The sequence below is a fragment of the Haliotis rubra genome, unplaced genomic scaffold (genome assembly GCF_003918875.1).
Source record: "Haliotis rubra isolate DU_JTF1 unplaced genomic scaffold, ASM391887v1 Scf1229, whole genome shotgun sequence".
In the NCBI taxonomy this organism is placed as follows: Eukaryota; Metazoa; Mollusca; class Gastropoda; order Lepetellida; family Haliotidae; genus Haliotis; species Haliotis rubra.
Genome location: NW_025765147.1, coordinates 149,712 through 176,155, shown reverse-complemented (window position 1 = coordinate 176,155; position 26,444 = coordinate 149,712). Strand labels below are relative to the sequence as shown.

Below are 26,444 nucleotides of genomic sequence, written 5' to 3'. Positions count from 1 at the left end.
TAGCCGCGACCGTGTTGATCGTTCATCAATTAGACTAAAATATATTTACGTGCATATAAAATATATTTATATGTGTATAAAGATGGGATGACGCGCACCATATCCTTGTCAATAAGTGTTTCTGGGAAAAAACGAAATCTGTGGCAGGAAATGCACCACCGACCATTGTGACATACATTTGATGTCCATCTGAAAAGGTATTGTCAATAATATGTGCGAAGTGTGTGGCATAGACGTGAAATGTCATTATCGCCGGACGTGGTCCGAGGTCATCTGATCTACTTGACGAAAAGAAATTATCTCAACGAACGCAACCGACTACTCAGAATAAAAATTTTAAAACAGATTTTATGTCCGCTTTATTTCAAAACTCGTCAAAGAGAAGGATGACGGATTATCTGCCCAAATTCAAACAATTAGAGATGTGATTTCACATTTGGTTATAGTGAGTCTATTAGAGATTCGACTTCGCATCTCAATATAAATATTTATTTTAGGGAAGCTTTTGTTCACACATTGATATAGTGACAATGTTTACCCTTCAAGCATTGAAAGCGATGGCCAAAGAATGTGGCGTGGTTGGTTACTCCCGATTGAAGAAAAACCAGCTATTGAAATTACTCGATGTTCAGAAACCTCCCACAGTCAAAGAGCTCAAACTCCAAGCTAAGGAACGGGGGTTGAGAGGTTATTCCAGACAGGAAAGCTGAGCTGATCGAACTCCTGGAAGACAATGAGCCGGTCGAATTATAATTCGTACCGACGGATCACGTGTTGGGGAAATATTTAAGAGGCTGACATATGACTGTCCAGTCTAATATCGATGTCAACGATGTTAAACCTCTGATCGCCAGAAAAAGTAACAAAGAGCTAGGTGATTTAAAAAGTATCAAATACCAGCTCACCCTTAAAATGTCACTCAGCAAACAGCAGACGGACGGAAGTACCGAGTACCTCGAACCTTAACAGGAAGTCGTTCTTTAATCCGACTTGATCCCTTTGACCCTCAATACCTCGTTGCAACAAATACAAGAATCGTTGGAAAAATTTACCCATAGAGGCTCCGGATTGGTGGTGGACACCATCCATACCACCTATCTGGATATAGCGATCTATAGGCCGTTTAAAGGCGGATCGTACCTAGATTTGCCTCGATATTACAAAACAAAACAAGCCATCATTAACGTTAAAAACAATGACGATAACTGCTTAAGATGGGCACTAAGGTCCGCCTTATTCCCCGCTGATTCTAAAGTGGCGAATAGACCTTCCAGCTATCCCCAGACGATGGGCTTAACTTCAAAGGTATAGACGCACCCAAACCATTTAGCCATCAACGTCTTCGGACATGATAAGGGCACGGTCGTGCACAGATTAAGCTCCGCTCCGGAAAACATACCCATGATCAATTTATTTCTTGTCGAAAAAGGGGGCAATTATCACTACACGTGGATTAAAATCTTAAGCCGACTGTTGAATGATCAATCCAACCACAAGGAAAACAAAAACCTCTGCGAACGCTGTCTGCACGGCTGGACGCGAGCTGAGCTGCTGGAAGCACAAAAGGAAGACTGCCGAGGCGTGGGACGAACCGCGATCAGGATTGACATGCCCGAACAAAAATAAAAATATGATCCAATTTAACCATTATAAAAAAAAAATGCCCATGCCTTACGTGATCTACGCCATCTTACAACTGCTCACAACAGTTATCCGCTGTCTCTCGGACGGTTAAAAGTGGACCAAGACTGGATGTCAGACTATCAGCGGGACTTGTTGGGCACGACGAAACCAGCTCAGGTGGAAAAACTCGTGCCCAGCTTGATGAATAAAACCAAGTACATCGTGCATTATAGGAATCTGCAACTGTATTTATCGCTAAAACAAGGTGCTCAAATTTAATCAAAGTCCGTGGATAGAACCTTACATTCGATTGAACACTGAGCCGAGAGAACAAGCCACGAGCGACTCTGAGGAAAAACTCTATAAATTGATGAATAATTCGGTGTTTGGCAAAACGATGGAAAACTTGAGAAAACGCATCCATGTGAAATGATATGTCCTCAAACCATGGTGTACAATACAATGAAGGTAAATGATCAATACGAACTTGTGATTCTTTCCCTCACTTTTAAAACTGACACCGTAAGTCCTCATGATGCCCAGTAAGGTGGTCTAACTTTGGTTGCTAGTGGTCTATAACATAGTTTTAACTTATCCTGAATCTTCTGTTTTTAAATACTGACCTGGTTTGTTTCATAATTGAACTGTGATATCTATCTTACAGTTTTAATGTCCTTTGTAGACATGAATCAAATAAAAACTAACCTTTCTCTCATTGATATATGGCTGCAGTTTTGTTCACTCTTGGATGTAAATATGTATACTTTGTCCATTTAACATACGTTGAGAAATTTATATTCAATATAAATCCTTTAATATGCAAACGTATACGCTCATTAAATGATTCGGCTTTCAAACGACGATAAACACATTGATAAAAAGTTATAATATTTGTATCACCACTCGATTCAGTGTAACTATGTCCCCTATACGAAGTTCAAGGGCAATAAAATTTAAATAAACCAACAGACTTTTAATTTCCTTGATCTACAATATAATTATATTAATTGTTCTTGTCACGATGTGGCTGAAACATTGCCGATGTGACGATAAATATTTACTCACTCACTCACTCAAGGGCAATAAACAGCGGTTTCAATGTCATACACAACTTTCGTGGTTACAAAAATATCTTTAGTGAACCAAAATATAGGCTGCATCTTGAATACAACTTCGGCCGATATGGTTTTGAAATACTTTTGCGTTTATAACAAATAGGACTAGATGCATGCTAACTAATGATCTGCGAACATGTGATGTAACTATATAGGCACTGTGACATATGTGTGATAATGACACACTCTAGATTTCTAGGATTTCGTTTCGCTCTATGATCAAGAGCATAAATTTTCGTGTAGCGGATATTTGGTAATCTTGATTATTTTAGAACTCACAAATAGTACCTTTCCTTACATCAAATGCAGATACAATTGTTTGCTGTACAAGAAAACCTCTTTTCCAGAGTATACCATTTTACGTCATCAATATGTCATGCAATAATACATGTATATTCAATACAGGTACAACCGATCGACGTCTGTTAAAAAATAAACCCAAATAACATTTAGTGAGATTTCAATGAAAGGTCACTTCTTCTCATATTTTAAGTAAACCCAAAAAATTAACAAACTGTTCATACACCAATAATAGCCGAAATGTTTCCTTTTCCGTAAAATCCTATCTCAAACAACGTTTTGACACGTTGATTGTCGCATTCTTTCAAATCGGACATAAAGGTAGATAAATAATATACACACCTGTATGCAAAGGTAAATGTTGATCAAGGCACACGATGACTACAATGGGGAAAATCCACAGAGAGTACCATCCATTCATCATGATCAGTCCCATCATTTAGAAACCTACATACCAGCACACAACCAGGGAGGTGAAATGTTATCTTTACAAAAGCTGACCAGAAAAAAAGCGTTATGACAACATGTATCGTATTTATCAGTGTGATATCGCGTGCAGCTGTAGTGTTACATATTGGTCGAACCATCATCGAGTCCATGTTGTCAGCGTCAGAGTCTAGATCGGGTTGTTTATATCATTCAGCCCGTCATCCCAGGGTGACTTAATCGACAGTAAAATTTGGTACGAATGCCCGATGATATGCATTTTATTGACGTATTTGATCATCCATACGTGTCCCTATCATCAATACGTTCCCGTATTTTGTCGTTGAACTTCCTCTGATTTAGCCTTTGTTGTGCCGAGAAGCATCAGCATGTTTATTCATTTGAATAATGATAAGTGATTTCTCATATACACTACTCTACGAGTGTTATAGATTTGTAAAAAAAGCTTTACAGATAAAGTTTCGATTTAATACTGTGCGCTGCCTCTTGTATATATCTAAGCCTTTTCAGACAAATTATTTCCCTTAGTGTCTGTCTTGTTTCTAACCGATACATTATACACATTTCTTTGAGTGGCATTTACACGATGGTATGATGAAGAGGAACGATTTTTGTATGAATGGACTTCTTTTTGCAATAGATGCGACGTTTCCACGTGGATGCTAAGACCGTTATCAAGCAAGTCACCTGCACTTGTACATACACTTGTGTTTCTACCTTGGCTTCTGACCCGTGAAGATCCGGGTTAGAATCGGCCTTCAGCAACCCATGCCTGTCGTGAGAGGCGGCTAACGGGATCGGTTGGTTAGGCTCGCTGACTTGTTTGACACATATTATCGTCGTATCCCAATTGCGTAGATCGATGCCCATGATGTTGATCACAGGAATGTCTGGCCAAGACTCGACTATTCACAGACATCCGCCACATAGCTGGAATATTGCTGATTGCGGCGTTAACGAAACATCCAACCAACCAAGCTTAGCATCTAATGCTGATAAGAGCACAGGGTTGCCTCCTTTAGACGTACCCGAACAGTACGTGACTTCGACCTGATAAAGATCATAGTTTTGCGCCATACTCATGCTCGTGTGGTGTCAGATGTATCATCTCAAGCTTTCCGGCACTAGGCATGACATGACATGACACGACATGACTGAAACACGACATGACTGAACCACGACATGACTGAAACATGCTTAAACTAATGTTGAACCGATCTCACTCTGTAAACACAGAAACGTTACCACGTAAAATAGTTTATCATAGAGAATAAACTGGATTGTGAATAAATGTTTGACATTATCTGCTTATCAAAATGTTCTGAAAACAGAGTAGCATTAGTTTTCCTGATGCAGGACTGCGCATGTATTGTGCCTTTCATACTGTGTCGTAGTTGTACAGTCCTTTATACGCCCCGTAAACCTCATTATAACATTGCTTGTCGAATAAATACAGCCACGTCAGTGTAGTGTAGTCGTTATTGGCAGACTGAAATAACTCTCACTGGTGAGGAAGTATGTTATCATTTGTGATCCAGTCCGATTTTAACGGACGCCATGGTATGGTCATCGTCACACATTATTTTCAATAACAAGATTACGTATGGAACCATGACTACTATCAACGCCATTGTATACCTGATTCTGATGCAGGCATGGGGTCAAGGTGAGACACATACATATACCAGATGAGGAATCATCTACATTCCAAGTAATTGGAGACATAAATGTACATCGATCTTACAAATTGTTTTAATTATGAATGCATATACATTGCACATTGAACAATCTTTCTTAGTTTTACCTTTGTTATTGGCTGATGTATCAGCTGATATTTATATCAACGCCAAGCCTATGTGTGTTACAGTGTCAAGTCAAGACCCCAACTGCCCCCAGAGCTGTACCGCAGGTAACGTTGTTGCTTATTTTATATTACGGCTGCTACAGGTAGGGCAGGTCAGGAGTTCTGTCGCATCCTGACAAGATCTTCTGCATACATGGTCTGTGGTATTTAGCCTCAACAGCACGAATGCCACCCGCTGTTGCACTCCTAGCCTTAATTTCTGTGGCTTTCTTATCAGATCTCTGATTACAAACTTGTAACAGTGTACCTTGTAAGATGTTTGTTTTTCCAATATTACGAAGACATTCAATACTGGTTACTGCAGAGGCCTGGCTAGGATAACGACGACCTTTAACAAAGTCAATTTCTTCAGCACAGATTAAACAGTGAGTATCAAAGTTAAAATTTGTGCCCAGTGTTCGCAAAACCCTTGTGGTTGCTAGACATGTGGAAGCTAACTGAGTGTTGACAACCAATCTCCTACCCAGATTTCCATTCGGCATGCCAGCATAGTACCTCTGCCACAGGCCAGAAAGATGTGACGATTCGTCACATCTTGCACCGTCCATTCAATATAATGTACATATGTCTTAACTCTTTTATTTTTGACGAGCCTAAACATCTAATTAAACATCTTTGATAGAATGGTTTAGTTTCACTGAGAAAATATCCTAAAACATGTAACACTATTTCGATTTGCGTAGCGATCCTTTGTTTACATAGGTTGTACGGCTCCACGTGCTGTCATCGAAGCCGACAGAGAGCAAACAATGCTGCTAGTTTGATATCTAAATATGTACTGTCATGAATGTTACCGTCGCAGTTGTGGAAGAAATATATGTAACAATGTAAAACATAGTGAAGAGCGCGCCGAAAAGCTTGCGTAAGGCCAGTCTCTTCTTGTTGTGAATATGCGCGTTTGTTTACAATGTAACAAGAGAAAAGTCCGGTCACGTGATATGCAAATTAGCCTGTGGCAGTGATGTTATGCTTAGTCATCACTGCGCAGGAGTGTGGTTGACAACTACTTAAGATGCAAAAAATGGCATTAATATCAAATTTCACAACTTTGCCAGAGGTTGATTTTGGTTGTTTTTTGGGGGGAAAGACATATGAACAAGGGAATACATTTGTCACAAATATTTGTCTGTTATCGAAAATGTGTAGGTCTAATTAAATTATGGGATTTTTCTACTGGCCTATTTACAAATACATTGCAGACCGCCTCCGTGTTGTACTGGTTAGAGCGTCCGCCCGGAGAGTGGATGGTCACGGGTTCGATCCCCGACCGCATCATACCAAAATACGTTAAAATATGGTACTTGTTGGTCCCTGCCTGGCGCTCGGCATTAATGGGTACATCAAGGATTGGTCGGCTCGGAGTCAGTATAATGTGTCTGAGTGGGGTATTCGTGCTTCACTGCGGCATGGTATCTCAGTGGGCTAGCACTATAAAACCAGTTTCAGTCTGGGCTAGTACAAGCAGCCGCACATACACATACACACGCATGCACACGCCATATGAGCGAAATATTCTCAAGCACGAGGTTAAACAGAATTTCATTTTACCTCACCTCACCTCACCTCACAAATACATAGTTTTACCTTTGTTAATGACTGATGTATAAACCGATATTGATATTAAATCAAAGTCTATGTGTGTGTAAGTGTCCGGTCAAGACTCCAACTGCCACCAGGACTGTACCTTAGGTAACGTTGATATCACTGTTTTGATTACAGGTGGTACAGGTAGGGCAGGTCGTGATTACAGTTTACATCTGAATTTCAGTTACTTGTTCATAAAATATTTTGCCTATAACAGCCAACAGAATATGTTTTGTCCGTGATTCACTAGAATACTTAATGTGCTCTCAAATGGCGTTGCTATGTATTTTACTATTTGTATCAGCACATTAAATTTACGCCTTGACATTTACTACTTGTTACCAACATGTAGCAGCTTTTGTATTCAGTATTTTTCCTGATGTCATTCAACAAATAGGGGAAGAATGTTGATATCGATGTTTTGTTCACGGTGCACATCTGGTTGTCAGTGATCCATTAATATAATTAACAGTATCACTTTGCCTATTGCAGCTAACGAATTCCATTTAGACAATGAATCAATATAAAATCTAATTCCCATTCAAATCGTCACTAGGTGTTATATTGCTTATATTTGCATATAGTCACTTCTTGTTGACAACGAGAGTACAAGTAGTAGACGTATTTGTATTTTACAGGGTGTCAGCACAAGATATGGGATGTAATGTATGATGACTCATGTCCGGAAAGCACAAAACAATAACAATATGGTAATGCTGAAAGGTTATGCATGTTAAAAGTATTACAACTGGAAAGGACAACCTGAAATGAAAGTCAGCTTAATATAAAATTGTATGACCAGTAAGTAAAATAATTCCTATCTGCCAAGCGATGGTGTTGTGTAATGTACATTAACATACCACAGATAATGATACTGTTTATTATTACAGTTAATATAGCGGCGTGTAACTTTACATCTGGGGACAACCATGCTTACGCCACCACCGGGCAGGCAGCCTGGGATACTGATGGTGTGACGTCAGGGCCGTGTGCATCAGTCTCGTCCCTATACCCAGCATGGGAGGCGGAGTTTACACAGAAAAGGACAGTTACTAGGATCAAGATATTCTCGGAAGGTACTGTGTCACCATAAACACAAGATAACGAATGCGTACTAATACGGACAAAATTAATAGTACTTATACTGACAAGGTCTTTACATCGGACAAGTATTTTATATGAGACATCTTAAACATTATTTGACCAGCTTTGAAATCTATTATGTTACAGCAATGCTAAAACACACCCGAATATGTATTTAGTGTAAGGTATTTTGTTCATTCTTCTCAACATATTCCAGATCAACAGGATGACGTATATGTGTCTGTCGATGGCTGAATATGTCACGCCCCGGACTCTTCCTACATATGGCAATCAGAGTACTACCTGGAGTGTGATGTACCCGTGACGGGGATCAATCTCATGATCTATCGCCAACCTACAGAAGATGCGAGAATGCTGAATCTGAGTTTCTGCGAGGTGGAAATATACGGTACTAGAAATATATTTGCCTAAACCACTCAACGGTGTTATCAACGTTTGGCTTGACTCTTAAACCTAAAGACATATCCACTCCTCTTTTGTAGTTGATTCCAAAACTACATAAAAATCTTTGCAAAGAGAGATATATTGCTGGTTCCAGCAAATATACCACCAAATCCCTGTCTCAAAGATTAGCCATAATCCTTATTACTATCAAGGAAGGACTTAGGACTTTCTCGATATTCACAGAAAGATTTTAAGACATGCGGAATTAATAGATGTGGATTCTCAAAACCTCAGAACCGTTTCAGCGTTGTATATGACCAACTTAAGGGAAACATTCATTCCCTGATCAATGGGGCATAAACAGACGCGGTGAACAACGAAATACCTACACACCTATCTTCAGAGGTTCAGGACACTTTGTGGGGCGGTGGGTTTAGCCTAGTGGTCAAAGCGTTTGCTCGTCACGCAGAATACCCGAGTTCGATTCCCCACATGAATACAATGTGTGAAGCCTATTTCTGGTGTCCCCTACCGTGATATTGCTAAAATTAAACTCACTCACTCAGGACACTTTGTCAATAATGAAAGCAAATGTCATTGGAATTTTACAGAGAAAATAATGTGTGAAATATTTCTCATTGATAACACTTTTGTAAAATTTATGGTAAAACATTTGGCCATGAAGTAGACATTCCCATGGGCACCAATTCTTTCATGGTAGAAATGGGGAGGACATTTCCAAATTTGATGCATCAGTGACAAAAACAATGTCCGATGCAATTTTGACATATACCATACGTTCCCGAATTATACAACTGACTAGACTTAGCATGTGTTTATGACGGGTGCCACCGGTGGGGCACGATACGCTCATCTTTTCGTGAACACCTGGTATCACCACTATTTCATAGTGATTTATGGACACATGCTCTGTCATAGTATCGCATGGTAACAATCGCTGGATTGTCTGGGCCAGAATCGATTGTTTACGGCTGTAATACTGCTGATACAAGTATATACTCATGATTAAGTCACAATTGTACAAACGACTCTGCTTTTAGCAGATTTTTTTATGGATGTGGAAAGTGTTTTGTCGCTTCTATTGATGAATAGCAATATATACTATTGTCAAAAGATGCAAAATATTCTTATTATCAAGACTAAAGCTATACACGTCATACGATCGTAGTCACGATATGGCTGAAATATTTCCGATGTGACTTTATATTTGTGAGTTTTCACTCACTCACTCATGTAATCATGAGATCACTCACTCATGAGATCACTCATGAGATCATCAAATGATAACATAGAACGTCAATGCAAAAGAATACCCAGTTTTGACTATTTTCAGAAACAAATTCCGAAAACAGAAAGTTACAAAATATCTGTTAAAATTATATAAGATGCTCGCTTAAAGGATAATCATGTCCTGTTCTACCAGTAGCACCCGTCACTCACAAACTTGTAAACTATTTTGTTGTGTTACACTGCACAGCTGTACTCATGCGCCTGTGAACAAACCAGACAAGCAAAACAGACCTCGACTTGGGTGTACCTAGTCTGAATACACGAGACGTTCACTAACACCACCAGGACGCTGGCTTTGATGGGACGTTATAGAAATGTGTTCTGGTCAAACTTGAGGATATATGACATCAACGTTAGATGAAATCCATCTGACTGTGTGTGCGGTTGTATATCTTCACGAAACTGATATCTGAATCAGTATCATTAGCCGAACGCTTAAGGTCTGGTTAAGTATATTGATATACTGTCGACTGCAGACACTTTACCGCTTCCAATCAGACACATGTGTAGCATTAGAAATACCTTCCATTCAAGCTACGTATCAATATAGAAAGATATGCATGTGTTTGTTTAGCTGTACCGCTGGAAACGTTTTCTTCAATGTCTTCTTTCAAAACTACTACCATGCCAACAACATCCAAGACATTGTCTACGACAAAAGTGACTACTTCACCAGCGTTGTGGGTCACTAAGTCCACTACTGCACAAACATCCAAAACAATGGCAACACCACCAACAGCGACAGCACACACATCGGAAACATCCACGCCACCATCTGGTGCAGCAGGTAAAGGAAGTGATGTATGTGTTTGGGGGGTTCTTCAAAGACGAACGGGTTACATTTTTGCAGCTTGTAGTTCTTGTCATAGCAGAGGTACGCGCAGTCAATAACCAGTTTAAATTGATATTGCATCTATTGAAACAGACTTGGAGAAGGATTATCGTTACACGTGACAATTCAACAGCAGAATTTGTAAGTGCATGTTCACATGTCATTAATGAAATAAACAACAGTTAAATTGTATACTCGGCCAAAACTATGGTAATATGTCCCTTCGAGTCTTTCACTATTGTTAATCACTGCAGATGATCAAGACCGATTTATATCGCTGACCTTTTGTGTTTGTATTACATTGTGGGTACTATCTCACGTGCAAACCCGACACGCCTGTAAAACATTTCACCATTACAAATAATATATACTATGAGCTTATATGATTAAGAATCAAGCAGGTCATATGTAAGGTGCTATTGCAAAGGAGAAGTCTTTTAGTATATAAAGTCAGATATATATCTCAGCAGGCGTAAAATACCACTTTCAATTCTGAAGGAGCAGTATTCAATTACATTATGCTGCATTATGACGGGTGCAAAAGTCGTTTGTGTTCTAGCTAAAAGAAGCATGTCATTGTTGAAAAAGATATCAATACGGCAAACAAATGTCTATTTTACGTACACAAATTTAACTGTTCAATGTGTTAATATTTAATGTGTTCGATTTCCACGCTTGAATGTATTGCTACACTTTCAGAGTCCCCCGATAGCAGGTTCCCGTTACTGTACGTCATTATCGTGGGTGCTGTGGCTGCTGGTGTCGTCACTGTTGCGGTTGTTGCTGTTGCGTGTGTGAGGTATGGTGCAGCTATCAACAGTTGGTGAAGTATTATGTTCGTGATACAAATGTTGTCTAGGTTATGATAATAGAGCAAAATAAAATGCTTCGCTGAAAGATTAATGGGGATAGGCTGACCTAAAAATTCTGTTCAAATTTCCTCCCCTTTGCTATTGACAACGATAACGTCAAAACACCCTGACACAAAGTCCCTCCTTAACGAGAAGAAACTATACTTTGCACATTTGGACAGAGGAAACTATTTCTCTGAGGTTCTGTTGACACTTAGAATTAACACATCTGTCAAGAAGTGGAATATGAATGAAATGAGTACATCTGTTCTATCAGAGGAATTTGGTTTGGTTATTTCACCCATAATTCAATGTTTCAGGAGACAGAAAGGCAAAAGGACCCAAGCCAGAGACGCTGAAGAAGCAGTTGTCCCATCTTATGAAATGTGTGTAGCGGAACCCTCTGATTCTACTCAGTACCAGATCATACAAAGCTACAGAACACCAAGGGGATGGTCAGAACAAGGGTCCATTTATGTTAACACGAAAACAACTACCAGTCTTGAGAACATTAATGAAAACGAATGCACCTATGTGAACAACGGATACGTGAATGATCAGAATGTGTCAACTGGAACATCATGTTATGTCAACGTTGGTTCTAATAATCAAGACATCGAGAAAGCGGGAGAATCAAACATTTATGTTGATACTACTGATTTTAGTCTGTACGAAAATACCCTAAATATCCGCACTTAAGTTTGATCCCTGCTGTTAGTCAGGTGAAACATAACTCGCATGAAGCTATTAATGTTGCAGTATCTTCCGTGTAGACAATCATATTCTAGTACTTTCCTCATAAAGGCGCGGGTTTCGGTGGATGGTCAAATAAGAACTGTCGGAGTGACCACGTTTTCGAACAATTGAAATAACTCATTGACATGTTTTTGGAAGTGGAATGGTTTTTGTCTTTCGAATGCTAGCTCATCAACCAGCCCTCTGTATCAACAACCAAGTCATTGTAAGGTTTTAGTGTTCAAATCTGCAAACACCTGATAGTCAGTAGGGGCCAGATCTGGTGAACCTGGACGTAGAGGCTCGTTTCCATATTCTGGTACAACAGCCATTTGTGTGACTGGAAGACTGGCCTGACATAGGACACCATGTCGAAGACGCCGCATCGCTTGTTTGACCGTTTAAAGTCATTAACACCGCACATAAGTGTGACAACGTTCACGCTAATTCTGCTTTCGACACTCTTTCCATGTCATGTTCATGCACTCATATCTGTATAATACTTATAGCTTAATGAAATTAACGAACATGTGACTGACATCGTTTAGTAAGAAATATTGCATGTGTATTCAGCGTTTCACGAATAAAATAATTGTATAACTCCACTATCGTTCATATTATATTTTCCTTGACCATAGTTTTGTGTATAGCTTGCTTGATAACGGTGTTAGCATCCATCTACATCGAAACGTCGCACCCACTGCAATAAATATGTTATCCATATTAAAAATCGGGCTTCTAAAAGATGTTTCATGAACAAGTAAAATCCAGATTCCCATCTTCTGCGAGTTTCATTTTAAAGAGTACGTGATACTGATTTATGGTATTCCCCTTCTTGAGTATAAACCTATTTCTGTATGTCCTATTTCAACTGATCTTGTGTGATTATTTACTCATTTCAAAATTTAGTCCTATGCATTTCATAGTGGGAATACGCATAAAAGAAATGTTTAAAATGGTTTGGTACCTTTAGCTCTTAAGCCACATGAAATTCTTTTTGACCCCGCAAACTGTGGCCTCGTATCTCTATTTCGTTTTTTTACTTTTACACATTTCAGATAAACAGTTGTTGTCCTTAGTTTGATCATCGATGGTGATATACATATACAGGTCATATGTGTTTGCTTGATCCAGTAACAGACCCGTGGCCGTAAATCTTTGACACCGCCTTTCAGATACTTTAAATACAGCGAGATCGTTTTAGAAAGGTGCTCATCATTTTTCCAAAGACTACAAATGAAACTGGTCCTCACAAAACAATATTTCACCCATTCTAAGACTTTCGATGTCGAGCTAACCAACCGTCAGAAATGTAAGCAGTGGCGCCTAAAGATATGCACCTTAAACCATAGTTGGAACAGGTAACATATGTCTCCTAAATATGTTACGTCGTGGCTATTTTGTGTATGTATAAATACCTCTAAAAAACACACACACGCGCACGCACACACCCCCACCTCCCCACCACACACACACACACACACTCCAGCAACAACACATTTCAAAATTAGCCAGGAGTGTATAGCTCTGAAGTTCTTCGTTAGCATTGATTTATTGTCAGGTTATTTTCTGCATAAAAGGTAGTCCAGGCTATATCGCCATCACTTCTGGGTTGTGTAGCTGTGATACTAAAAGGGCAAGTGAAGTATAACAGTTTCACAACACGGAAAAAACCTGTCACATTGTTAGAGCAGCTTGAGCTAATCGTGAAATCCTGATGCCTATACTGATTCTCAGTGATTTACTCAAATTTGTTACCTCTAGTTCCTCTACTTTCCACACCCAGTGGAATATGTTTCGATTGCTAATCGAGACGGGTTATATTGTCAGGTATTGTCGGCGTCTCGCGTTTATCATCGATCTGCCCAGGTGCTACTGCATTGTTAGGGGGTACATAATGATTTGTGACCTCCAAACATCGCCCTGCTGTACCATGCTAGCAAGTGTCCTATCCTGATAAGTATTGAGCAGCCACTGGGAGGTTATTAGTTGTTACAGTAGTTGCTGTGGCAGTTGAGTCATTTATGGGAAATGCCAAAAAAATATAGTGATACCTCATTGCAGATCATATGTTTATGACAACATCCGCAACACACATTACTTATCAAGAGGAAAGTTATCACATTGTAGACCTACACACATTTTCCAGTATACACGAAGGACAATTATTCAGATATCAATCGTTTGATAATCGACACTGGTTATTACCAGGCATTGACGTTTCACGTTCATCATCGATCTGCCCACGTACTACTGCATTGTGTACCATGCTAGTCAGTGTCCTATACTGATATGTATTGAGTAGTCTCTGGGATGTTATCAGTTGTTGCAGTAGCTGCAGATATGGGAGATGCCCAAAGATGTAATGATGCCTCACCTCTTTGCTGATCATACCGTTTGAGACATCTCTTCATATACTCTTTAATATACTCTTTAAAAAGGTAGGGGAACATAAACTGTCAATTTGGATAGAAAGTATAAGCGTTAACAAACTATTCAAAGGCAGACATCCTATGAATGCACCACAATTTTCCTTATCATCACCGCTAGACACAACGCATGGGATGCGGGCACACATCATAGTATCCCCATACACGTTCATGGAGTGTCATTCTTGAATTCGACGGTTTTTCAAGAAGGACGATAAATCACTGCAGACCATTAATTTTGAGTCATCTTGCATCACAAAGTTGTTAGTGTTTGTTTCAAGAAGGTGCTTTTTTGCTTGAAAATAAAAATTGTACACATGCAAATTTCACGTCATACACCAGTCATCTTTCAAGAACGATTACTGTACAAACATTGGTCATAAGGAAGTGCAAGCGGTGATGCACCCTCGAAACATTCATAATCATTATATCAACATTGATTGACTCCGATATATCTGCCAATTTTTTCAATCGTTAATTAAAACCACAGTTTTGAGGAGTACATTACTTATCACGAGGAAAGTTATCACACAGTAGACCGACATGCATTTTCCTGATAGACACGTATGACGATTATTCGGATATCAATCGTATCTCATTCAGTTTACAAATAATTGTACAAAAGGGACATACTCCATTTTATAGTCCGACTGCATCACAATCATGTGTTTATGAATCACCATCAAGCAGGGATCACCTCAGGTGTGAGCACGCTGACATTGAACGGCGGATTTAATATTCATTTTTCTGAAATAGGCAATTATTGTATTTATATACCATACCATAGCATACGGACGACCTGGCTTACTGTACCCTTTGTAGTACACATGCTGTATTGTACTGAACAGTACATAGCAAAATATATCTTCTGATTGATGTGTGACTATGTTTCACTCACATATATTTACCAGTTGAAGGAGTGAGCTTCACTGGTGTGGTTGTAGTGTCATTTCTGATCTCGCCCCGCCTTAATGAATTTAATTTAATGGCATGGTCTCCAAGGATGAATTCATTGCACGTCATACTCAACCATTGTGGAACCATGGTTACCCAGAACGCCATTGCTTACCTGATTCTGTTGCTTGTCTGGAGCCTGCAAGGTGAGATACATGCTTCTGTTACTCACACATAAATATGGTGTCAATGATGAAATACCTACATTCCTATAATCTGAAACATGAGCATACACAATGACACTTGCATTGGGTTCACAGACTAGTGCCCTGAAAGCAAGTGTTTCTAAGAATGACCATAATATTAATCATTTTAGCAGTCGATATTTATATTAACTCAAAACCTATGTTTGTTACAGCGTCCGGTCAAGACTCCAACTGTCCCCAGAACTGTACCGCAGGTAACGTTGATATCGATGCTTTGATTTGATGCTACAGGTAAAGCAGGTCGTGATTACAAATTTGCACCTGTTTTTCGCGGCCAACGGAATTTCTTTTGTCAATGATTCGCAAGAAACCTTATAGTACACTCGAATCGCGTTGCCATTACATTAGGGTTTATTTTTTCACATTAAGTTTACGTATAGACATTTACTACTTGTTGACCACAAGAGTGAAAATAGGAGGACGCGTTCAACCACATCGTCATTCTCTGCCCGACTTTGCAGGTGAACAAGACATACACGGAGAGAGCGTGGGTGATGACGGCCCCGGACGCACAAAGTGGATCCGGGAACGCGCCTGCAAGACTGGTTAAAAGCTTACTACAACAAATTTAAAGGGAGTCGACGCTGTTCATCCTGACGACTGCAGCGCCAACAAGGAAATGGTTAAAAACCGAGACATGCTGTCGTACCTGGCCTGTCAATCAAAAACACAGCGTTTGGGTGCTGACGCAAAAAATTTAACTCGGTGCTCAAAGACCTGCAGGAGCAGATGCGATGGGTCGCCCTGTTTCACTGCAAGGACAGGGATTCGTTCGAGGAACGCTTGCGTAGAAAACGACGTGATTCCGAGCAAACAAGAATGCGACCGCGTGAAAAAACAGCTCGCCGAAACGAAACAAAATTGAAATTGCTATTGAAAAACAGACCAACCTGTAGCATATAAAATTCGCTAGCTTAAGCAAAATTCTAGCAAATTCAAGCAAATTTTAGAAACTTTAGCAAATCTTAAGCATAACTTACATGTTCAAAATTTTCGTTGCATGTTCTTGACTTTTATCGCTGTGTTTCGCGTGCGTTGATTTTATTTTATTAGATTTAAAAATCGTTTGCTACATTATAAGATGGAGTGCAACGAACTGCTCGAGCAAATGATGGATAATAAAAAAAGCGACAACAAGCGGGAGAGACTGGTGGCGCTGGCTGTCGGTGGCAAAGCCAAACAATACTTCGATGGGGACCTCACTCCCTGCAAAAATGCCTGTGAAAGAAATCGATGAGCTGTACTTGAGGGAAGCCACCGAACAAAATGACGAAAACCATAGGATCGGCCATGACGCAAATCTACGTCGGCGTCGCGTCGTATTTCCTTCCCACCCACCGGAACGTCGCCTGTACATGTGCGAAGACCTCGAGAAAGATCCGTTCATCAACCATGGATTGAGCTCTGTCAGCTGCGACATGTTCCACTGATATGGCATGCTACTGGCTCTTCTGACCGCGGTGATCATCACGGCTAATCATTGCTGATTTAAATAAAAATAATATAAACAATAATAATAATGAGATGTTATCGACGATGGAGGAGATGGTTCCAGAACAACAACCGAGGAGGAGGCTGTTCCAGTGATTAATACCTTCACCAGAACAAAGAATCCTCAAAAGGTAGCTGGTCGCAAAGGCTGGCTAAACAGCAGAAAAAAATATTCGTCAATGGGCCCCATACGCCATAGCAGTGGCATGCATCACCGTCATCACCGCATTGCTGTAAAACTTAAAAACCGCACGAGCAGCACCATTACAAGCAACATCATGTTATAACCACGGTAGAACCGCGTAGCACCGAATCGAACTTCATCCAAGATCATGTTATAATACGATCACGCCATTCAAACGTTTAAGGACGTGGACGAAGCCATGCATGTATTATCTCATCACCGGCAAACGGCTCGAACCTCTCGGCGAGGAACCCACCCTATCTCAATATTACACGACTTTCCCCGGGTAAAAAGACCGGGAGCTGATCTTCGTCGCACTCTGTTTAGCCGCGACCGTTTTGATCGTCAATCAATTAGACTATAATATATTTATGTGCATATAAAATATATGTGTATATGTGTATAAAGATGGGATGGGACGACGCACCATATCATTTGTCAGTACGTGCTTCTGGGAAAAACCGAAACCTGTGGCAGGAAATGCACCACCGACTATTGTGTCCATCTGAAAAGGTATTGTCAATAATATGTGTGAAGTGTGTGGCATAGGCGTGAAATGTCATTATCGCCGGATGTGGTCCGAGGTCATCTGATCTACTTGACGAAAAGAAATTATCTCAACGAACGCAACCGAATACTCAGAATAAAAAAATTAAAAAAGATTTTATGTGCGCTTTATTTCAAAACTCGTCAAAGAGAAGAATGACGGATTATCTGCCCAAATTTAAACAATTAGAGATGTGATTTCACATGTGGTTATAGTGAGTCTATTAGAGATTCGACTTCCCATCTCAATATAATTATTTATTTTAGGAAAGCTTTTGTTCACACATTGATATAGTGACAATGTTTACCCTTCAAGCATTGAAAGCGATGGCCAAAGAATGTGGCGTGGTTGGTTACTCCCGATTGAAGAAAAAACAGCTATTGAAATTACTCGATGTTCAGAAACCTCCCACGGTCAAAGAGCTCAAACTCCGAGCTAAAGAACGGGGGTTGAGAGGTTATTCCAGACTGAGGAAAGCTGAGCTGATCGAACTCCTGGAAGACAATGAGCCGGTCGAATTACAATTCCTACCGACGGATCACGTGTTGGGGAAATATTTAAGAGGCTGACAGATGACTGTCCAGTCTAATATCGATGTCAACGATGTTAAACCTCTGATCGCCAGCGAAAGTAAGAAAGAGCTAGATGATTTAAAAAGTATCAAATACCAGCTCACCCTTAAAATGTCGCTCAGCAAACAGCAGACGGACGGAAGTACCGAGTACCTCGAACCTTAACAGGAAGTCGTTCTTCAATCCGACTTGATCCCTTTGACCCTCAATACCTCGTTGCAACAAATACAAGAATCGTTGGAAAAATTTACTCATAGAGGCTCCGGATTGGTGGTTGATACCATCTATCTGGATATAGCGATCTACAGGCCGTTTAAAGGCAGATCGTACCTAGATTTGCCTCCATATTACAAAAAAAACCAAGCCATCATTAACGTTAAAAACAATGACGATAACTGCTTAAGATGGGCACTGGCGAATAGACCTTCCAGCTATCCCACAGACGATGGGCTTAACTTCAAAGGTATAGACGCTCCCAAACCATTTAGCCATCAACGTCTTCGGACACGATAAGGACACGGTCATGCACAGATTAAGCTCCGCTCCGGAAAACATACCCAGGATCAATTTATTTCTTGTCGAAAAAGGGGCCAATTATCACTACACGTGGATTGAAATCTTAAGCCGACTGTTGAATGATCAATCCAACCACAAGGAAAAGAAACACCTCTGCGAAAGCTGTCTGCACGGCTGGACGCGAGCTGACCTGCTGGAAGCACAAAAGGAAGACTGCCGAGGCGTGGGACGAACCGCGATCAGGATTGACATGCCCGAACAAAAATAAAAATATGATCCAATTTAACTATTATAAAAAAATGCCCATGCCTTACGTGATCTACGCTGTCTTACAACTGCTCACAACAGTTATCCGCTGTCTCTCGGACGGTTAAAAGTGCACCAGGACTGGATGTCAGACTATCAGCGGGACTTGTTGGGCATGACGAAACCAGCTCAGGTGGAAAAACTCGCGCCCAACTTGATGAATAAAACCAAGTACATCGTGCATTATAGGAATCTGAAACTGTATTTATCGCTGGGTATGAAGCTGAAAAAAATACACCAGGTGCTCAAATTTAATCAAAGTCCGTGGATGGAACCCTACATTCGATTGAACACCGAGCTGAGAAAACAAGCCACGAGCGACTTTGAGACAAATCTCTATAAATTGATGAATAATTCGGTGTTTGGCAAAACGATGGAAAACTTGAGAAAACGCATCCATGTGAAATGATATGTCCTTAAACCATGATGTACAATACAATGACGGTAAATGATCAATACGTCCTTGTGATTCCATCCCTCACTTTTAAAACTGACACCGTAAGTCCTCATGATGCCCAATAAGGTGGTCTAACTTTGGTTGCTAGTGGTCTATAACATAGTTTTAACTTATCCTGAATCTTCTGTTTTTAAATACTGACCTGGTTTGTTTCATAATTGAACTGTGATATCTATCCTACAGTTTTAATGTCCTTTTGTAGACATGAATCAAATAAAAACTAACCTTTCTGTCATTGATATATGGCTGCAGTATTGTTCACTTTTGGATGTAAATATGTATACTTTGTCCATTTAACACACGTTGAGAAATTAATTTATATTCAATATATATCCTTTAATATGCAAACGTGTATGCTCATTAAATGATTCGGCTTTCAAACGACGATAAACACATTGATAAAAAGTTATAATATTTGTATCACCACTGATTCAATGTAACTATGTCCCCATACGAAGTTCAAGGGCAATAACATTTAAATATAATTATTTAACCGTAGAATATTTGTTATTTTACCATGGCTAAATTGTCTAAACTTGTGACAGCTGAAGGGATCCCCAGCTAGGGTACATGCAGGAAGCAAATGTACTGAAGTTCAAGGGCAACTATCTAGTATGGTGATCTACCTTCAAATGTTGGCAATCTAGAGCCTGTTTTTACATTGTCTTGTCATTTCTAGTTAACATGTTTTAGAATTAATTACTAGTTTTAAATGGATATCTGTGATATCAATTAGTAGTTTTACTTGTTCTTCGTTAACTGACTTTTATTTCCTTGATCTACAATATAATTATTAATTGTTCGTGTCACGATGTGGCTGAAACATTGCTGATGTGACGATAAATATTTACTCACTCACTCACTCAAGGGCAATAAACAGCGGTTTCAATGTCATACACAACTTTCGTGGTTACAAAAATATCTTTAGTGAACCCAAAAATAGGCTGCATCTTGAATACGACTTCGGCCGATATGGTTTTGAAATACTTTTGCGTTTATAACAAATAGGACTAGATGCATGCTGACTAATGATCTGCGAACATGTGATGTAACTATATAGGCACTGTGACATATGTGTGATAATGACACACTCTGGATTTCTAGGATTTCGTTTCACTCTATGATCAAGAGCATAAATTTTCGTGTAGCGGATATTTGGTAATCTTGATTATTTTAGAACTCACAAATAGTACCTTTCCTTACATCAAATGCAAATACAATTGTTTGCTGTACAAGAAAACCTCTCTTCCAGAGTATACCATTTTACGTCGTCAATATGCCATGCAATAATACATGTATATTCAATACAGGTACAACCGATCGACGTCTGTTAAAAAATAAACCCAAATAACATTTAGTGAGATTTCAATGAAAGGTCAATTCTTCTCATTTTTAAAGTAAACCAAAAACATTAACAAACTGTTCATACACCAATAATAGCCGAAATGTTTCCTTTTCCGTAAAATCCTATCTCAAACAACGTTTTGACACGTTGATTATCGCATTCTTTCAAATCGGACATAAAAGTAGATAAATAATATACACACCTGTATGCGGAGGTAAATGTTGATCAAGGCACACGATGACTACAATTGGGAAAATCCACAGAGAGTACCATACATTCATCAGTCCCATCATTTAGAAACCTAAATACCAGCAGACAACCAGGGAGGTGAAATGTTATCTTTACAAAAGCTGACCAGAAAGAAGCGTTATGACAACATGTATCGTATTTATCAGTGTGATATCGCGTGCAGCTGTAGCGTTACATATTGATCGAACCATCATCGAGTCTATGTTATCAGCGTCAGAGTCTAGATCGGGTTGTTTATATCATTCAGCCCGTCATCCCATGGTGACTTAATCGACAGTATTATTTGGTACGAATGCCCGATGATATGCATTTTATTGACGTATTTGATCATCCATACGTGTCCCTATCATCAATACCTTCCCGTATTTTGTCGTTGAACTTCCTCTGAATTAGCCTTTGTTGTGCCGAGAAGAATCAGGATGTTTATTGAATGATAAGCTATTTCTCATACACATTACTTTATGAGTGTTATAGAAGATAAGGTTCTGATTCAATATTGTGTGCTGCGTCTTGTATATATCTAAACCTTTTCAGACCAATTATTTCCTTTAGTGTCTTGTTTCTAACCGATACATTATACAAATTTCTTTGAGTGGCATTTACAAGCTGATATGATGAACAGGAACGATTTTTGTATGGATAGACTTCTATTTGCAATAGATGCGACGTTTCCACGTGGATGCTAAGACCGTTATCAAGCAAGTCACCTGCACTTGTACATACACTTGTGTTTCTACCTTCGCTTCTGACCCGTGAAGATCCGGGTTAGAATCGGTCTTCAGCAACCCAAGCCTGTCGTAAAAGGCGGCTAACGGGATCGGTTGGTTAGGCTCGCTGACTTGTTTGACACATATTATCATCGTATCCCAATTGCGTAGATCGATGCGCATGATGTTGATCACAGGAATGTCTGGCCAAGACTCGATTATTCACAGACAGCCGCCACATAGCTGGAATATTGCTGCTTGCGGCGTTAACGAAACATCCAACCAACCAAGCTTAGCATCTAATGCTGACAAGACCACAGAGTTGCCTCTTTTAGACGTACCCGAACAGTACGTGACTTCGACCTGATAAAGATCATAGTTTTGCACCGTGTGGTGTCATATGTATCATCTCAAGCTTTCCGGCACTAGGCATGACATGACACGACACGACATGACATGACATGACATGACTGAAACACGACACGACATGACTGAAACACGACATGACATGACTGAACCACGAGATGACTGAAACATGCGTAAACTGATGTTGAACCGATCTCACTCTGTAAACACAGAAACGTTAACACGTAAAATAGTTTATCATACAGAATAAACTGGATTGTGAATAAATGTTTGACATTATCTGCTTATCAAAATGTTCTGAAAACAGAGTAGCATTAGTTTTCCTGATGCAGGACTGCGCATGTTTTGTGCCTTTCATACTGTGTCGTAGTTGTACAGTCCTTTATACGCCCTGCAAACCTCATTATAACATTGCTTGTCGAATAAATACAGCCACGTCAGTGTAGTGTAGTCGTTATTGGCAGACTGAAATAACTCTCACTGGTGAGGAAGTATGTAATCATTTGTGATCCAGTCCGATTTTAACGGACGCCATGGTATGGTCATAGTCACACATTATTTTCAATAACAAAGATTACGTATGGAACCATGACTACTATCAACGCCATTGTATACCTGATTCTGATGCAGGCATGGAGTCAAGGTGAGACACATACATATACCAGATGAGGAATCATCTACATTCCAAGTAATTGGAGACATAAATGTACATAGATCTTACAAATTGTTTTAATTATGAATGCATATAAATTGCACATTCAAACAATCTTTCTTAGTTTTACCTTTGTTATTGGCTGATGTATCAGCTGATATTCATATCAACGCCGAGCCTATGTGTGTTACAGTGTCCGGTCAAGACCCCAACTGCCCCCAGAACTGTACCCGCAGGTAACGTTGTTGCTTATTTTATATTACGGCTGCTTCAGTTAGGGCAGGTCAGGAGTTCTGTCGCATCCTGACAAGATCTTCTGCATACATGGTCTGTGGTATTTAGCCTCAACAGCACGAATGCCACCCGCTGTTGCCGCTAGCCTTAATTTCTGTGGCTTTCTTTATCAGATCTTATTACAAACTTGTAACAGTGTACCTTGTAAGATGTTTTTGTTTTCCAATATTACGAACACATTCACATAGGATAACGACGACCTTTAACAAAATCAATTCTTCAGAACAGATTAATCAGTGAGTATCAAAGTTAAAATTTGCGTCCAGTGTTCGCTAAACCCTTGTGGTTGCTAGACATGTGGAAACTAACTGAGTGTTGGCAACCAATCTCCTACCCAGATTTCCATTCGGCAAGCCAGCATAGTACCTCTGCCATTAGGCCAGAAAAGATGTGACGATTCGTCACATCTTGCACCGTCCATTCAATATAATGTACATATGTCTTAACTCTTTTATTTTTGACGAGTCTAAACATCTAATTAAACATCTTTGATAGAATGGTTTAGTTTCACTGAGAAAATATCCTAAAACATGTAAGACTATTTCGATTTGCGTAGCGATCCTTTGTTTACATAGGTTGTACGGCTCCACGTGCTGTCATCGAATCCGACAGAGAGCAAACGATGCAACCAGTTTGATATCTAAATATGTACTGTCATGAATGTTACTGTCGCAGTTGAGGAAGAATATATATGTAACTATGTAAAACATAGTGAAGAGCGCGCCGAAAAGGTTGCGTAAGACCAGTCTCTTCTTATTATGAATATGCGCGTTTGTTTACAATGTAACAAGAGAAAAGTCAGGTCACGTGATTTGCAAATTAGCCTGTGGCAGTGATGTTATGCTTAGTCGTCACTGCGCAGGAGTGTGGTTGACAACTACTTAAGATGCAAAAAATGGCATTAAGCAAATTTGACAGGAAATCAAAATCAAATTTAACAACTTTGCCAGAGGTTGATTTTGGTTGTTTTTTGGGGGGGAAAGACATATGAACAAGAGAATACAGTTGGCACAAATATTTGCCCGTTATCGAAAATGTGTAGGTCTAATTAAATTATGGGATTTTTCTACTGGCCTATTTACAAATACATTGCAGACCGCCTCCGTGGTGTACTGGTTAGAGCGTCCGCCTGGAGAGTGGAAGGTCGCGGGTTCGATCCCCGACCGCGTCATACCAAAAGACGTTAAAATATGGTACTTGATGGTCCCTGCCTGGCGCTCGGCATTAATGGGTACAACAATGACTGGTCGGCTCGGAGTCAGTAAAATGTGTCTGAGTGGGGTATTCATGCTTCACTGCGGCATGGTATCTCAGTGGGCTAGCACTGTACAACCAGCTTCAGTCTGGGCTAGTACAAGCAGCCGCACATACACATACACACGCATGCACGTCGCCATATGAGCGAAATATTCTCAAGTACGACGTTAAACAGAATTTCATTTTACCCCACCTCACCTCACCTCACAAATACATTGCACATTGAAACGATGTTTCATAGTTTTACCTTTGCTAATGACTGATGTATAAGCCGATATTCATATTAAATCAAAGTCTGTGTGTGTTACAGTGTCCGGTCAAGACTCCAACTGCCACCAGGACTGTACTTTAGGTAACGTTGATATCATTGTTTTGATTACAGGTGGTAGGGCAGGTCGTGATTACAGTTTACATCTGAATTTCAGTTACCTGTTCATAAAATATTTTGCCTATAACAGCAAACAGAATATGTTTTGTCAATGATTCACTAGAATACTTAATGTGCTCTCAAATGGCGTTGCTATGTATTTCACTATTTGTATCAGCACATTAAATTTACGCCTTGACATTTACTACTTCTTACCAACATGTAGCAGCTTTTGTATTCAGTATTTTTCCTGATGTCATTCAACAAATAGGGGAAGAATGTTGATATCGATGTTTTGTTCACGGCGCACATCTGGTCTTCAGTGATCCATTCATATAATTGACAGTATCACTTTGCCTATTGCAGCTAAAGAATTCCATTTAGTCAATGAATCAATATAAAACCTAATTCCCATTCAAATCGTCACTAGTGTTATATTGTTTATATTTGCACATAAGTTAAAACAGTCACTTCTTGTTGACAACAAGAGTACAACTAGTAGACGTATTTGTAAACAAGGTGTCATTCAGCACAAGATATGACATGTATAAACGACTTTACGTTTTTATCATGAGTGAGTGAGTTAAGTTTTACGCCGCACTCAGCAATATTCCAGCTATATGGTGGCGGTCTGTAAATAATCGAGTTTGGACCAGACAATCCAGTGATCAACAGCATGAGCATCGGTCTGCGCAATTGGGAACCGATGACATGTGTCAACCAAGTCAGCGAGCCTGAGCACCCGACCCGTTAATCGCCTCTTACGACAAACATAGTCGCCTTTGGTGGCAAGCATGGGTCGCTGAAGACCTATTCTACCCCCATCTTCACGGGTCTCGTTTTTATCATGCCTCATGTCCGGAAAGCATAAAACAATAGCAATATGCTAATGCTGAAAGGTTATGCATGTTAAAGGCATTTCAACTGGAAAGGAAAACCTGAAGAAACGGCATAATATAAAATTCTACGACCAGTAAGTAAAATAATTCCTATCTGCCATGCGATGGTGTTGTGTAATGTACATTAACATACTACAGATAATGACACTGTTTATTATTACAGTGAATATAGCAGCTAGTAACTTTACATCTGGGGACAACATTACTTACACCACCACCGGGCAGGCATCCTTGGTTACTGATGGTGTGACGTCAGGGCCGTGTGCATCAGTCTCGTCCATATTCCCAGCATGGGAGGCGGAGTTTACACAGAGCAGGACAATAACCAGGATAAAGATATTCACGGAGGGTACTGCGTCATCAGAAACACAAAATAACGAATGCGTACTAATACGGACAAAATTAATAGTACTTATACTGACAAGGTCTTTATATCAGACAAGTACTTTATATGAGACATCTGAAACATTAATTGACCAGCTATTATGTTACAGCA

General features: G+C 39.7%; 1 protein-coding gene across 1 annotated transcript in view; it reads left to right on the top strand.

Moving 5' to 3' along the window:
* The window catches only part of LOC124266032 (mucin-5AC-like), a 41,333-nt gene that overhangs the window by 10,731 nt on the left and 4,158 nt on the right, over positions 1-26,444 (top strand). Inside the window, exon 3 of the mRNA XM_046700844.1 lies at positions 11,264-11,363. Within this exon, the coding sequence (XP_046556800.1) occupies positions 11,264-11,363 (100 nt within the window). The remainder of the gene's footprint in view (positions 1-11,263; positions 11,364-26,444) is intronic.